The sequence below is a fragment of the Aotus nancymaae genome, unplaced genomic scaffold (genome assembly GCF_030222135.1).
Source record: "Aotus nancymaae isolate 86718 unplaced genomic scaffold, 86718_ANA_hifiasm-v0.15.2.pri h1tg000108l, whole genome shotgun sequence".
Lineage (NCBI taxonomy): Eukaryota > Metazoa > Chordata > Mammalia > Primates > Aotidae > Aotus > Aotus nancymaae.
This window is the reverse complement of record NW_026988523.1, coordinates 34,647,276-34,661,175: the sequence shown is the minus strand read 5'-3', so window position 1 is coordinate 34,661,175 and position 13,900 is coordinate 34,647,276. Positions and strand designations below refer to the sequence as shown.

The 13,900-nt window shown below is 48.2% G+C and overlaps 1 protein-coding gene across 11 annotated transcripts; it reads left to right on the top strand.

Annotated features, from left to right (window-relative positions):
• Window positions 1-3,921: 3,921 nt before the first annotated feature.
• Window positions 3,922-13,794, top strand: CLK2 (CDC like kinase 2). 11 transcript variants are annotated; one of them, XR_001107052.2, is made up of 14 exons: window positions 4,315-5,258; window positions 5,891-6,060; window positions 7,319-7,547; window positions 8,241-8,328; window positions 8,677-8,743; window positions 8,910-9,026; window positions 9,828-9,994; window positions 10,767-10,861; window positions 11,888-12,017; window positions 12,115-12,197; window positions 12,355-12,434; window positions 12,618-12,708; window positions 12,949-13,084; window positions 13,257-13,344. XR_001107052.2 is itself a non-coding variant. In XM_021667343.2 (13 exons), the coding sequence occupies exons 2-13, from the start codon at window positions 5,891-5,893 to the stop codon at window positions 13,437-13,439; spliced, it is 1,494 nt and encodes a 497-aa protein (XP_021523018.1). In that variant the 5' UTR covers window positions 3,922-4,225; the 3' UTR covers window positions 13,440-13,794. The 11 variants fall into 11 exon arrangements, 10 of the variants coding, with proteins under 10 accessions (XP_021523018.1, XP_012305338.1, XP_012305335.1 ...); XM_021667343.2 differs by lacking the exons at window positions 4,315-5,258; window positions 12,949-13,084 and adding an exon at window positions 3,922-4,225 and having other exon boundaries at window positions 7,322-7,547; window positions 8,244-8,328; window positions 13,257-13,794; XM_012449915.2 differs by lacking the exons at window positions 4,315-5,258; window positions 12,949-13,084 and adding an exon at window positions 3,922-4,225 and having other exon boundaries at window positions 8,244-8,328; window positions 13,257-13,794.
• The last annotated feature ends 106 nt before the right edge of the window (window positions 13,795-13,900 follow it).

Genomic DNA, 13,900 nt, shown 5'->3' with positions numbered 1-13,900 from the left:
TGCTCATCTGTGCCCAAGGACAGACAGGTAAATTGCAGTGCTATGCAAAGGTAAGTGCTATAAATTCCCAAATATCTCAAATTCTTCCCTTCATCTCCAATTCTTGTTGCCACTGCCTTATTTCAAGTGCTCAGCATTTTTTCACCCAAATTATTTCAGAAACCACTAAGTCTTCAACCTCTTCCAGACCAATTCTTCTTCCATTCTGTGCCAGTTACCTTCCTAAAATCCAACTATGCCTATATCGCTTGCCTGAAGTCCATTGTGCTTTCCCATCTTCTACAGGATTACATTTAAGTTCTTTAGCATGATGTATGAGGCCCTAAAAAATGTGGACCTAGTTTCAACAATCTCTCTTCTGACAGTCCCTCTCTTGAAACCCAGAGCCCCAATCATGCTGAAAGACTTTGTGCTGCCTTGTCTCTATGCTTTTGCAAACATTTTCTCTGCCTGGTATTCTCCTCCAATTCACTTTCCAACGGTTGGTTCAGATCTCGCCTTCTCTAGGAAACCTAGGAACACATTTCCAACTCTCCTTTACCCAGGTAGGGTCTATTCTAGAGCCTTTTTTTTTTCTCCCCAAGATGGAGTCTCACTCAGTCGCCCAGGCTGGAGTGCAATGGTGCGAGCTCAGCTCACTGCAACCTCTGCCTCCTGGGTTCAAGCAATTTTCCTGCCTCGGCCTCCCGAGTAGCTGGGATTACAGGCGTGCGCCACCAAGCCCCAGTAATTTTTGTATTTTTTTTTTTTTTTTTTTGAGACGGAGTTTCGCTCTTGATACCCAGGCTGGAGTGCAATGGCACGATCTCGGCTCACCGCAACCTCCGCCTCCTGGGTTCAGGCAATTCTCCTGCCTCAGCCTCCTGAGTAGCTGGGATTACAGGCACGCGCCACCATGCCCAGCTAATTTTTTGTATTAGTAGAGACGGGGTTTCACCATGTTGACCAGGATGGTCTCGATCTCTTGACCTCGTGATCCACCCGCCTCGGCCTCCCAAAGTGCTGGGATTACAGGCTTGAGCCACCGCGCCCGGCCAATTTTTGTATTTTTAGTAGAAATGGGGTTTCACCATGGTGACCAGGGTGGTCTCGAATTGATGACCTCATGATCTGCCCAGCTCGGCCTCCCCAAGTGCTGGGATTACAGGTGTGAGCCACTGTGCCCAGCCTATTCTAGAGCTTTTTTTATGGCAGCCAGGGCACCGCTGTTTTGAGCAGCTCATGTCACAGGGCTACAATTATTATTTTATTATTTATTTATTTTGAGATGGAGTCTTGCTCTCATCACCTAGGCTGCAGTGTAGTGGCGCAATCTCAGCTCATTGCAACCTCCGCCTCCCGGGTTCAAGCAATTCTCCTGCCTCAGCCTCCTGAGTAGCTGGGATTGCAGGCACCTGCCACCATGCCCGACTAATTTTTGTACTTTTAGTAGAGATGGGGCTTCACCATGTTGGCCAGGCTGGTCTAGAACTCCTGATCTCAGGTGATCCACCCACCTCGGCCTCCCAAAGTGCTGGGATTACAGGCATGAGCCACCACACGTGGTTCCATTATTTATTTACAGGTTTGTCTCTCCTATTAGATTGTAAAACTCTGAGAAACAGGAACCTTGCATCTGGCACAATGCTGGACACATAGTGGACATTTATTAAATGCTTGTTGAATGAATAAATAATCTAGGAAAAGGTTCCAGGAGGAGGAAATGAAATCTTTACTTCTCTCTCCCCAACTTCTTCACTGATTGCCCTTCAACGTCTATTTTAGGGAACTTCTCTAAACTATGTCTGGTTAACTGATCTAACTTCCATCTGACTATCCTTCATCCAGCTCCCCTCTAATATTTCTTGACTTTATTTAGTTACTCATTCTAGAGTCAGGATCTTGCTCTGTTGCCCAAGCTGAAGTGCAGTGGTGTGATCGTGACCCACTGCAGCCTCAAAGCAATACTCCCACTTCAGTTTCCTGAGTAGCTAAGACTGCAGGTGTGAGCCACCTTGCTCAGCTCCCTGACTTTAATATAGTTATTATATGTAAAATTTTGGTGCTGCAAAAGAAGTAGCACTCGAATATAAATTTTCTCAGCAAGGTAAGTTACTTCTATAGAAGGGTGTGTCTCACAGATGGAGCAATGGTTGAGTGCACACCTGGACAAGGGAAGGGAAGGGGTTCTTATTCCTGACGCAGGTAGCCCCTACTGCTGTGTCGTTCCCCTATCGGCTAGGGTTGGACCGCACAGTCTAAACTAATTCTGATTAGCTATTTTAAAGAGAGCAGGAGTATGAGCTGAAGTGGTGGGGTGGGTAGTTTGGTGGGAAGATGGCTATGGATCAGGTCAGAACAGGTGACTAGGGGTGACTCAGGTCCAAGTAGGTGACCAGGGGTGACTAAGGCCAAAGCAGATGATCAGGGGTGACTCAGGTCAAAGCAAGTGACCAGGGGAACAGATGTGAACTGCTGATTTGAACTGGTGGGAAAGTTGTTAACCAAAACTAGAGGCAAGAGAGGGCAGAGAATCAGGAAGCTAAACTTTAAAAGGGAGAATTAAAGAATAAGAGAGCTGAACATACTTACGTACTGATTATTTGAAGAGAAACTTGGAGTTCACTATATCTAACATAGTTATTCTCGGATTATATTATTTCTCTTTCAATTTACACTTCTCAATTCTTTCTGTAGAGTAACTCTTTCTCCTCATTTTCTTTTTTCTTTTCTTTTTTTTTTTTTTAAGGTAGAGTCTCACTCTTTTGCCCAAGGTGGAGTGCAGTGGCACGATCACAGGTCACTGCAGCCTCAACCTTCCTAAGTTCAGGTGATCCTCCCACCTCAGCCTCCCAAGTTGCTGGGACTACAGGTGGGAGACACCATGACTGGCTAATTTTTTGTTGTTGTTGTTTTTGAGACACAGTCTCACTCTGTCACCTAGGCTGGAGTGCAGTGGCACCGTCTTGGTTCTCTGCAACTTCCACTTCCCAGGTCCAGCAATTCTCATGCCTCAGCCTCCTGAGTAGCTGGGATTACAGCCACCCGCCACCACATCCGGCTAATTCTGGTATTTTTAGTAGAGACAGGGTTTCGCCATGTTGGCCAGGCTGTCTTGAACTCTTGTGCTCAAGTGATCTACCTGCCTCGGCCTCCCAAAGTGTTGGGATCACAGGCGTGAGCCACCGCACTCTACCTAATTTTTGTATTTTTTGTAGAGTCTGGGTTTCACCCTGTTTCCCAGTCTGGTCTCAAACTCCTGTGTTCAAGTGATCCACCATCTCTACAAGAAAAAATGTTTTTAAAAATTAGCCGGGCGTGGTGACACGCGCCGGTAGCAAACTTATATTTCTTACATATTATGTAAGCCACCTTAGGATACAGTTCTCAAGTGAGTCCCCCTTTTCGGCACCCAATTCTCCATCCCTTCATTGCTCAAACCTTTCCTCCATGGCTGTGTCCCCACCCCCAGTGGTGCATAACTTTTGTTGATGACAAAAGGTGGCAAACTTCTGTCCTGGGGATAGGTAGGTGAAGTTTTAAGAAATGGTTATTTTCGGGCTATGCAGAAGAATGAGACACCACCATCAAGCCTCACTAGAGTCAGGCTTGATGGTGAAGCCTGCCTGGAGCCAGGCTAGCAGCGACACTGTAAATTACAATCCTTTCTTTTAAACTCCAAACCTAACTAAGCCACGCGTCTCCATGCAAAGCTAAAAGACTGAAGAGGGGGTGGGAAAGGACAGGAGGCGGAACGTAGCGGGCCTAGAAGGCTTCCAGCCGGTCCCAGTGGACCCTCCACGCCCCTAAGAACTTCCGCCCCCAGTATCTCCAGGGCTCTGACAGACCGACGCCTCCCAGCTACGTGAGCACGTGGTGGCGCGCGCGGTACTGGGGGCGGAGCCCAGCGGGTATCTGGGAAGCGACGCAGGACGTGCGTCCGTGCGTCCGTGCTCGCTCACGGCGGCGGCGGCGGAGCGGAGAGGCCAGAGCCGGAGACCGAGCTGGGATCGGGCCCCGGGCGGGGGTGGTGCGAGCGGCGCCAAGCAGATCTTAGGGGCGGGGACGGAGTCGGGGCGGGCGGGACTGAAGCGGAGCCCGGGAACGGGGCGGGAGGTCCCAGGGTCCCGGGTTGGGGGGGTGGAGCAGCACTTCGTCGCCGCGGTGGTGCCGGGACTCCGGCCGCAGTGCCGCCGCCATCACGGACTTCCTGTGGGACAAGCGCACGGGCCTCGCCGCCAGAACGGTGAGCGCGCGGGCTGGCTGGCCGCGGGGCCCGGCGAAAAGATGGCGACCGCAGGGCGGGCGGGGTTAGGCTTGGATTGGGGGCAAGGGACGGGGGCGAGATTTGGAGAGGAGAGTTGAGACCTATGAAGCGGCAGAGTAGGGAGATGAGGAGGAAGGAGGTCGGCCTGCCTGGGATGTACCGAGAAGACCTATAGGAAACTTGGGCGGAGCCAGACTAGAAGGGGTGATAAAGTAAGGATAAGAGTGGTTCCAGGGCTGTGAAGGAGCAGAGTATCAAAGTTGGAGTCAGGGGTCCAGTCAAAGCTGAAGGGGAGGAACACATCACCTTGTCACTTGGAGCATGCAGGAAGAATTTGCCTGTAGGAGTTCTGGATTTTCTGAGTAAGGAAAAAGCAAAAGATTTCGAACTTGAGAAAGGTAGGCTAGTGATTGTTTGAGGGTAAAGTACTGTGAGGCCGTTTGATGGTAGTGTGTGGTGAGATGGCATTTATGCGGCTATGCTAATTAGAATGGATTACCTGGGAAAATACTGTGCTTGCCTCTTAGTATTCTACGGGCCCCAGTTACGCCAATAATGCATCAAATGCCACCCTCCTCAATTTGGGGACCTTGGGAAGATATGATGCAGAATGGGAGTCAGACATTGGAATCATTAAACCTTTTGCATACCTGATTCTCATGCACCGACCCCCCCCAACCCAGACTTCTGTCCCTGGGCCTGTTTCATTTTACTCTGCCTTCCTATTCTCATCTTCCTGGATTGTGACAGTGATTTTTCTCTTTTTTCCTTGAAGGAAAAAAAGATTTGTGAACCATTCCATTAACTGGAAGGTGGCCAGCTCTCAGCCAAATAGGGCTGATATTAATTAAAAACCAGTTATTGTCTACGTCTTAAGAAGAGTGGAGGGGCCAGATGGGATGCTGACTGTAGTTGGTGGCCTACTGCATTAAAAGCTCTCAAGGGAGAGTTGACCAAAGATGTGAGAGATGATTAAGTTACTTCAAGGGGCCCGACCCAGATCCCTGGAACTGTTAGTATTTGACATTTACCTGGTATATGTAGAAACCTGGGAGACTGGATTTCTACCCTCAGGACACTGATAGTTTACTTGGGGAGATAGGAGGTACTCTTAATGACTGTACAACATTGATCATAACTGTAAACCAAAGCTTTATTCTATTGACTTGTGAGGAACTCAGCATCGCACAGATCTGTATCTTAGATCCTCACCAGGGATGAACTGTGGCAGTCTCCATTGGTCATCATATACTTTCCCTTGTAATGAACTGTGTGTCCTAGACCTGAAAGTCTTCATGGAGCTGTGTTTGGAGAAAATAAGGATAGAACACTTGAGCTGAGTGGGAGGCAATGAGGGATGGGTTTGGGGGCTTTCTAGAGTTTCAGCCAGAGTTAGTAGGTGGCTATACTCCAATAAGGAGGAATTATAAGTACAGAGGAAGACAGAGGAAGTTGTGCCTGGTAAAAAGAGGCAGAAATAAAAGAGCAGATCCATGCTGTAGCTTGGCCTTAAGAAAAAAAGTAAAAAATGAAATTAAAAAAAAAAGAGCAGAAAGCAGCTTAGCGTCTTTGGAGCAGCCACTCCTTGGAGGAGACTTCTGAAAACTCAAAACTTTCCTGTTTCCACTTTCCCTTCCCTTCCAGATGCCTCATCCTCGAAGGTACCATTCCTCAGAGCGAGGCAGCCGGGGGAGTTACCGTGAACACTATCGGAGCCGAAAGCATAAGCGACGAAGAAGTCGCTCCTGGTCAAGTAGTAGTGACCGCACACGACGGCGCCGGCGAGAGGATAGCTACCATGTCCGTTCTCGAAGGTGAGGCCTCAGGAAGAGAAACTCAAACACAGGGTCACTGGCTCATTCATTTGTTCAGCAAATACTTATTGGTTATATGCTAAAACCATTAAGTAGCTGGCTAAAGGTAATGTTCAGGATAGATAACCCAAGAAGCCATTTGCGCTGCAGTGTTAAGTGTTCCAATACATAGTGAGGAACTGAGGATGTACCCAGTGGGTTTGGTTAGAATGGGGCAGGATGTGTAATTCAGAGAAAACATTGCAGAGAAAGTGACATCTGCGTATATCTGGAGGACAAGTAGGAGTCAGGTTGGGAAGTGTCTTTTGGCAGAGGGAAAGCATGTGCAAAGGACTGGGAGCTAACAGATAAGACAACGTTAGATCTTTGTGGTTTCAATATTTTATTTTTTTGTCTTTATTTTTTTGATAGACTTTTTTTTTCTTAAACTATACTTTTACATTCTGAGGTACATGTGCAGAACACACAGCTTTGTTACATAGGTATACACATGCCATGGTGGTTTGCTGTATCCATCTCCCCTGTCATGTACATTAGGTATTTCTCCCTAATGTTTTCCCTCCCCAATCCCCCCATCCCCATTTTATAAAATTTTTAAATATTATTTATTTATTTTTGAGACAGAGTCTTACTCTGTTGCCCAGGCTGGAGTGCAGTGGCGTGATCTCAGCTCACTGCAAAATCTGCACCTCTGGGTTCAAGCGATTCTTGTGTTTCAGCCTTCTGAGTAGCTGAGACTACAGGCATGTGCCACCATGCCTGGCTAACTTTTTTTGCATTTTTAGTAGAGACGGGGTTTCGCCATGTTGTCCTCAAACTCCTGACTTCAAGGGATCTGCCTGCCTCGGCCTCCCAAAGTGCTGGGATTACAGGCGTGAGCCACCACACCCTGCCCAGTTTTAGTATTGTGGCGTGTTCAGTGGGAAGAATGAATTAGGGATGGTTTAGAGCAAGGGTGGATTTCAGTCAGGAAAGCTTGAGAAAGAAATAGCTCTTTGTTTCTTTCTATCACTGCAGCGGGGAGAAGGCCCCAAGAGGAAGTGGTCTTGCAGATGCCTTTTCAGAGGTGTTGGTGACATGGCAGGTGTGCTTCGTTACCTCACTTCTCTGGACCCTTAGTCCTCTCAATTACTCAATAAGTGTCTGAGAACAGTTTTCTAGCATTACTTTGTCCTCACCAAGGCAGGACCTTGTCACAGGGTATGGTAGGGAATGTGGTCTGAACAGATACACCTAATGGGTGTTTGTTATCCAACAGCAGTTATGATGATCGTTCATCCGACCGGAGGGTGTATGACCGGCGATACTGTGGCAGCTACAGACGCAACGATTATAGCCGGGATCGAGGAGATGCCTACTATGACACAGACTATCGGCATTCCTATGAATATCAGCGGGAGAACAGCAGTTACCGCAGCCAGCGCAGCAGCCGGAGGAAGCACAGACGGCGGAGGAGGCGCAGCCGGACATTTAGCCGCTCATCTTCGGTGAGTGCCAGCCCAGACCCTTCCTCTCCCCACTCTTCTGCAGGCCCTCTAGGACTCTGGTAAGTGAGAAGTATCCTTGTTCTCAGCTGAGCATTGGGGCATGAACACTGAGGTGGGCACCGAGTTTGCCTACTCTCTTGGAAGCTCTACGACTCTTGAAGGGCCCTGGAATCTGCTTTGGAGATGGATGGGCACAGAGCATTTGTGACCCCCAGTGCTCTCCCTGGCATGTTGGGCTTATTATATTGGGAGCAGCTCCTCCACCCCAGTGGCCTCCACTCTTTAATGGGGACCTTGCTTGTGAGCTGCCTTTTTCCCCCAAGCCCTGGGCTCTGTAGCCCCCTTGGCAGGCGGGCTTGGGTGGGGGCAAGGGGAGATCTGTGTCTGCCCAGAAGGGCATTGTGTAGAGCATGGGGTTGTGGGTGACATTGGCAACAACACCACTTCTCTGCTCTGCCCATGCCTCTCCCTGTTCCTGTTTTGGGTTTGGGGACTTGGGATTATGCGCCGCTCTCTCTTCTCACACCGATCCACCTTACTGCATCTGACGTGTTCCCTTCCACTGTCCCCCATCATCGTCTGTCCCCCCTGGCTGGGCGCCTGTGACCGGTGACCCCTCTACCACCCACCCCGCCTCCCTCCGGCCCCCGCTCCGACACCTGGCTTGCTCCGACCCCCCCTGCCCCCCGACAGCAGCACAGCAGCCGGAGAGCCAAGAGTGTAGAGGACGACGCTGAGGGCCACCTCATCTACCACGTCGGGGACTGGCTACAAGAGCGATGTACAAGCCAAATCGTAACAATCCTATAGCCTGTAATGGTCCCATAGCCATCCTAACGTCCCAAGCCAACCTCAGTCACAGCCTCTTGCCTTTTCTCAGTGGTGTTGTTTATCTGGGTGGTTTGAGTTGCTGTTGAGAATTGACCTCTGTTGTCCACTCCCAGCTCTCACGGCCCCTGGGTTAAAGGTGGTGGGAATCACGCAGGGGTTTTCTTCCCCTGTGACCATCTGTATCTGTTCCCCTTCCTTCATCTCCACCCCAGGTTGCTGTCCCCTTTTTTCTTCCAACTCAGCTCATTCCCCACCTTCTCTCCCTCCCTCTCCCCGACCCTGCTGTCTTTCATTTCAGATGAAATCGTTAGCACGTTAGGAGAGGGGACCTTCGGCCGAGTTGTACAATGTGTTGACCATCGCAGGTAACTGTCAGCCCCTCCCTACTATGTGGGGATAAAGAGATGGTGGGTCTTATATGGGGCCTTTTTGCTGATCAGCCAAAGGCAGGAGTTCTTAGTCCCTTTATGGCCCTGTTCGATTTGAGACATTCTTGAGAACCCAGCAAAAGCTTCTCCTGCCAACCTACAGGGGTGGGGCTCGAGTTGCCCTGAAGATCATTAAGAATGTGGAGAAGTACAAGGAAGCAGCTCGACTTGAGATCAACGTGCTGGAGAAAATCAATGAGAAAGACCCTGACAACAAGAAGTAAGCAAGCAAGGAAGTATGTGGGGAGGCTAAGAGGCCCAATCCCACGCAGGAGAGACTTCTAGACCTGGTTTAGGCAGACAGGAGAATTCTAGACCTTCTCATCCATTCATCTTTTGTTCATCATCTTAGAGTAGTAGAACATCAGGGTAGGAAAGTGGGGCCTGTGACCTTCCTTAATCCACTCCCCATTATATTCAGGGCAGTTAGATTGCTCTTTAGTTTGGGCCTAGGCTAGAATGGCTTCTGTGGAGATATACCCTGGACAAAGCCCTAGGACTGAGGGTCAACATCATCGAACAATGAATTAAGCTTTTATAAGTAGAACTATGCTTATGAGGCCACAGACATTTATGCAGTAATATTTTCACATACATTCACAGTCCAAAAATAGAATAAGGACATTAAGCCAAGGTATGAGACCAGTAGGTATAAACAGCCCAGTGGTGGCTGGTGATGAATGAATGTCAGGAGTTGGGCTGGGTTTGGGGTTTAGGATGGACAGTTTCATGATCTAGGATCTATACTGTTTGGAGCTTGGCACTCAACAGCTCTTTAGTAGTTTTTTGAACTATTTAAAATGATACAGGAAAATGTTTTGAAGCTTGGCAGGTAGTACCATTCTTCTTGGGTCTGACAGAGGCTATTCCCTAGCTGAACTGAATTTTGGTGTTAGTATTAACTGGCATGGTTTTACACAGGTATATAGAGTCAACAGCTATGAAGTCCCTCCTTGTTGGAGGGCTGATGGGCAGATGGGAGCTCATCAGACAACCTCCCTTCCCCCATCTCTCTTCTCAGCCTCTGTGTCCAGATGTTTGACTGGTTTGACTACCATGGCCACATGTGTATCTCCTTTGAGCTTCTGGGCCTTAGCACCTTCGATTTCCTCAAAGACAACAACTACCTGCCCTACCCCATCCACCAAGTGCGCCACATGGCCTTCCAGCTGTGCCAGGCCGTCAAGTGTGAGTGGGGTGGGCTGAAGTGGACTCTGGGGCAGCCACTCCCTTCATTGGATCTCTTTGTCTTGGTTATGCACTGGTGAAGCCTCTAAACAGTCAGCTCTCTATTATCTGTGGTTCTTTTATTTACTGTCATCTTGAAATCTCTTCTGACTTAACTCCTCGACCCATGTCTTTACCGTCACTGATTGCTCTTACTCCACACCTAACCTAGTAGCAGCTACAAGAGAAAGCCTTTGGAATCAAAGCACTTAATCACCCTCCCCCATTCTTTTCCTCCCCTTCTTGGGAAAGCATCAGACAGCAAACAGATGAAAATACACTCCTTGGGCTAAAGTCTTAATATTTGTCTGGGATGAGATGTTCATTTACAGTAAAGCAGATGGGAACACAGAGTACGTGGTTCAGCTAAGGGGCAAGGTGGGGAATTTAAAGAAATACATCATTCCTCTTGAGTCATCAAAACAATACAGTTTCACAGAATTGAGTTCACATAATGTCAGCTAGACACATGCCAAAGTGTGTACACTCTACAACTCAAAGCTAACTTTTTTATTTTTTTTAACATCAATTGAGATATATATGTATCTTATATTAAAGAGAGCAGGGCTTCTTAGACCAGGCATTCCATTTAGATATAGAGCAGAAAGCAGCCCTAGTGATTCTGGACCTGTCTCCTCACTGGCTTTGCCCTAGCTAACCAGGCCAGGGGTCAGCTGATACAAGTTAGCTCTGGCCACCTGCACCAAGCCTGACCTGGCCTTCTCCCCTACAGTCCTCCATGATAACAAGCTGACACATACAGACCTCAAGCCTGAAAATATTCTGTTTGTGAATTCAGACTATGAGCTCACCTACAACCTAGAGAAGGTAAGTTGGATAGGGTCTGCCCATGGTTACTGGGGGCAGGCAGCTGGGGCACTTTGCCTCTTGCTGAGCTCTTTCTTAACTTTGTCCTCCCACATTTTCTTCCTGTCTGGCTCCAACTGGGTAAAACTAGATAGGTTGAAAGGGAGGGATCTCTTAAGACTTAAATTGGAAGAGAACTTGTACAAGGGACTTCAGATAACTTTCCAGTAGGGTGAAAGCTTTTAAGATTCTTGGTTTGGACTTTTTTTTTTTAATTTATGTATTTTTTTGGAGATGGACTCTCGCTCTGTTCCCCAGACTGGAGTGAGTGGCACAACTCAGCTCACTGCAACCTCTACCTCCCAGGTTCAAGTGATTCTCCTGCCTCAGCCTCTGGAGTAGCTGGGATTACAGGCACCCATCACCACCACACCTGGCTGGGTTTTGTATTTTTAGTAGAGGTAGAGTTCTGTCATGTTGGCCAGGCTGGTCTTAAACTCCTAACCTCAGTTGATCTGCCTGTCTTGGGCTCCCAAAATGCTGGGATTATAGGTGTAAGCCACAGCACCCAGCCTGTACTTCTTTTTTGAGATGTGTATTCCTGTGAGTTAGGAAAGCTTGGCTTCCTTGACCAACTGGAAATAATGGAGATCTCAGACCTAAAGAAGCTCTCCCTCCCTTGGTACCTTTGCTACATGTTACATATTTTTAGCAAAACCCCTTTGCTACATGTTACATATGTTCAGCAAAACCTCTTTGCTACATGTTAAATATTTTCAGAAAAACTATATATCGGGCAATCGGGTATAGTCTTCAGATGCTTACAGATATGCACACTGTTGCATAATCATTCCTTAATCCTTTTACTCCCCAATCCTAAAAGTACTCTGCTGGATGTAGTGGAATGTGTAAAGCAGGAAATTTCCCAGGGCTTGGGGCAGGCAGGAGATCACAGTTGCTTTTTTAAGGTTTAGAAGCACCATAGGGAATAGTGGTAGAATCTCAGTCTGGGTGCAGAGGTTCATTCTCTTCCTCCTCTGCTCCTAGAAGCGAGATGAGCGCAGTGTGAAGAGCACGGCTGTGCGGGTGGTAGACTTTGGCAGTGCCACCTTTGACCATGAGCACCATAGTACCATTGTCTCCACTCGCCATTACCGAGCACCAGAGGTCATCCTTGGTAAGGGAGGGCAAGGCTGTCCGAGTATGTGAGATGATGTGCTGAGGGTGGGGCCGCCTAAGCCTCCTAACACCTTTTCCTTCCTGTTCTCACCCAGAGTTGGGCTGGTCACAGCCTTGTGATGTGTGGAGTATAGGCTGCATCATCTTTGAGTACTATGTGGGCTTCACCCTCTTCCAGGTAAGTGGTGGGGTGTCTTACTTGATCGCCTGGCATTCTTCTACCTGGTTCCTTTGTTGTCTGCTGAGGACCTCCCTACTCAGTTCTGCATCTTCTGGCAACTGGTCCTCAGCGTCCCCTTTTTAGTCCCGTGCTCAGATCTGTTTTTGTTTCCCAGACTCATGACAACAGAGAGCATCTAGCCATGATGGAAAGGATTTTGGGTCCGATCCCTTCCCGGATGATCCGAAAGACAAGGTGAACCTTGAGTGGGTGCTAGTTAACCCTTTTCCTCTTCTCTCCACAGAATTAATTGGTCTATTTCACATCATTTTCTTTTTCTTTGACACCTCCTCTCCCCCTAATTACTTTCAGATGGGGAAATATGGGAATTGTAACAAGGTTGACCTTCTGATTCCTCAACCTCCCCTTCCCCTCTAGAAAGCAGAAATATTTTTACCGGGGTCGCCTGGATTGGGATGAGAACACATCAGCTGGGCGTTATGTTCGTGAGAACTGCAAACCACTGCGGGTGAGCTTGGCTGGGGATAAATAGTGCCCATCATCCAGAAATCACTTCCTTCTTAGGGTGGTTTGCCCCTGGAATGCTCTTCACAAGCAGAGGGTTAGGAAAGGAGGGGAGGAAAGCTGAAAGAAGACATCTTTGGTCAACAGAGGAGAGATAAGAGGGAGTGGTTTTGTGGAGGGAAGGAGGTTAGACAGCCTAACCTTGAGACAACCAGAGATCAAAGCAATGTCCTGGATTCTTTAGGTCAGACAGAAAAGAATAAACTACCTTTGAAGAGCTTACATTTTAATGAGGAGCTAAAGAAGATTCATGAAGTTGACAAGGATATACAAGTAGAAAGAACTTTCAAAGATTATGGAGTAATTGTGCTAGTGGGAAGGTAGGTTGAGCTATAATATCAGAAACGTTGGTCCTGGTGTGGTCGTGGTAAGGTAGCCTTCAAATTGGCTGCAAGCAGAGCCTTGGTTCTCCAATAATGAAAGGTAGGGCCTTGAAGAAGGCAGGGTTTGTAAGGCATCCTGCCTCACCTTTTTCCTGCCCTCCTCCACCAGCGGTATCTGACCTCAGAGGCAGAGGAACACCACCAGCTCTTCGATCTGATTGAAAGCATGCTAGAGTATGAACCAGCTAAGCGGCTGACCTTGGGTGAAGCCCTTCAGCATCCTTTCTTCGCCCGCCTTCGGGCTGAGCCACCCAACAAGTTGTGGGACTCCAGTCGGGATATCAGTCGGTGACGATCAGGGCCTGGACCCCCCTGCATCTCTTATAGCAGTGGGTGTCCAGTCCAGGACACTGGTGCTTTTTTATACAAGAGAACAGAGCCAGAATTCACTCCTTCCTCCTGGCTCTCTATATATCTGTGAATATGTGAAATAGTGTAAATATGAAAGAACTTGTACCTATCACTTCAACCCCTGCCTTGTACATAATGTTATTCCATCCACACACTTTCCACCCACCCTCACTTGCCCACTCATATGGAGTTGGATGGGGGCCGAGTGAGGTATCCAGGTGGCATCTATCCCATGTTTTATAAGGAATTTTGTACAGTCTTTGTGAAATAAAATGATGTGCTTCATTTGACCCCCATCCCTGGAGTTGGAGGTTTGGGAATACTGGGGTGGAGGGATGAAATGATTGGCAACCTTTCTGAGTTTGGGTATGAAGGGAGTCCTTCTTACCCTCCAAAATTAAC

Bases quoted from the DNA above. Each gene is read 5' to 3' on its own strand.
- CLK2 (XM_012449912.2), top strand. From the start codon at position 5,891: ATGCCTCATCCTCGAAGGTACCATTCCTCAGAGCGAGGCAGCCGGGGG. The intron at 6,061-7,318 runs GTGAGGCCTCAG...GTTATCCAACAG, and splicing joins TACCATGTCCGTTCTCGAAG to CAGTTATGATGATCGTTCAT. The intron at 12,709-13,256 runs GTGAGCTTGGCT...CTCCTCCACCAG, and splicing joins AGAACTGCAAACCACTGCGG to CGGTATCTGACCTCAGAGGC.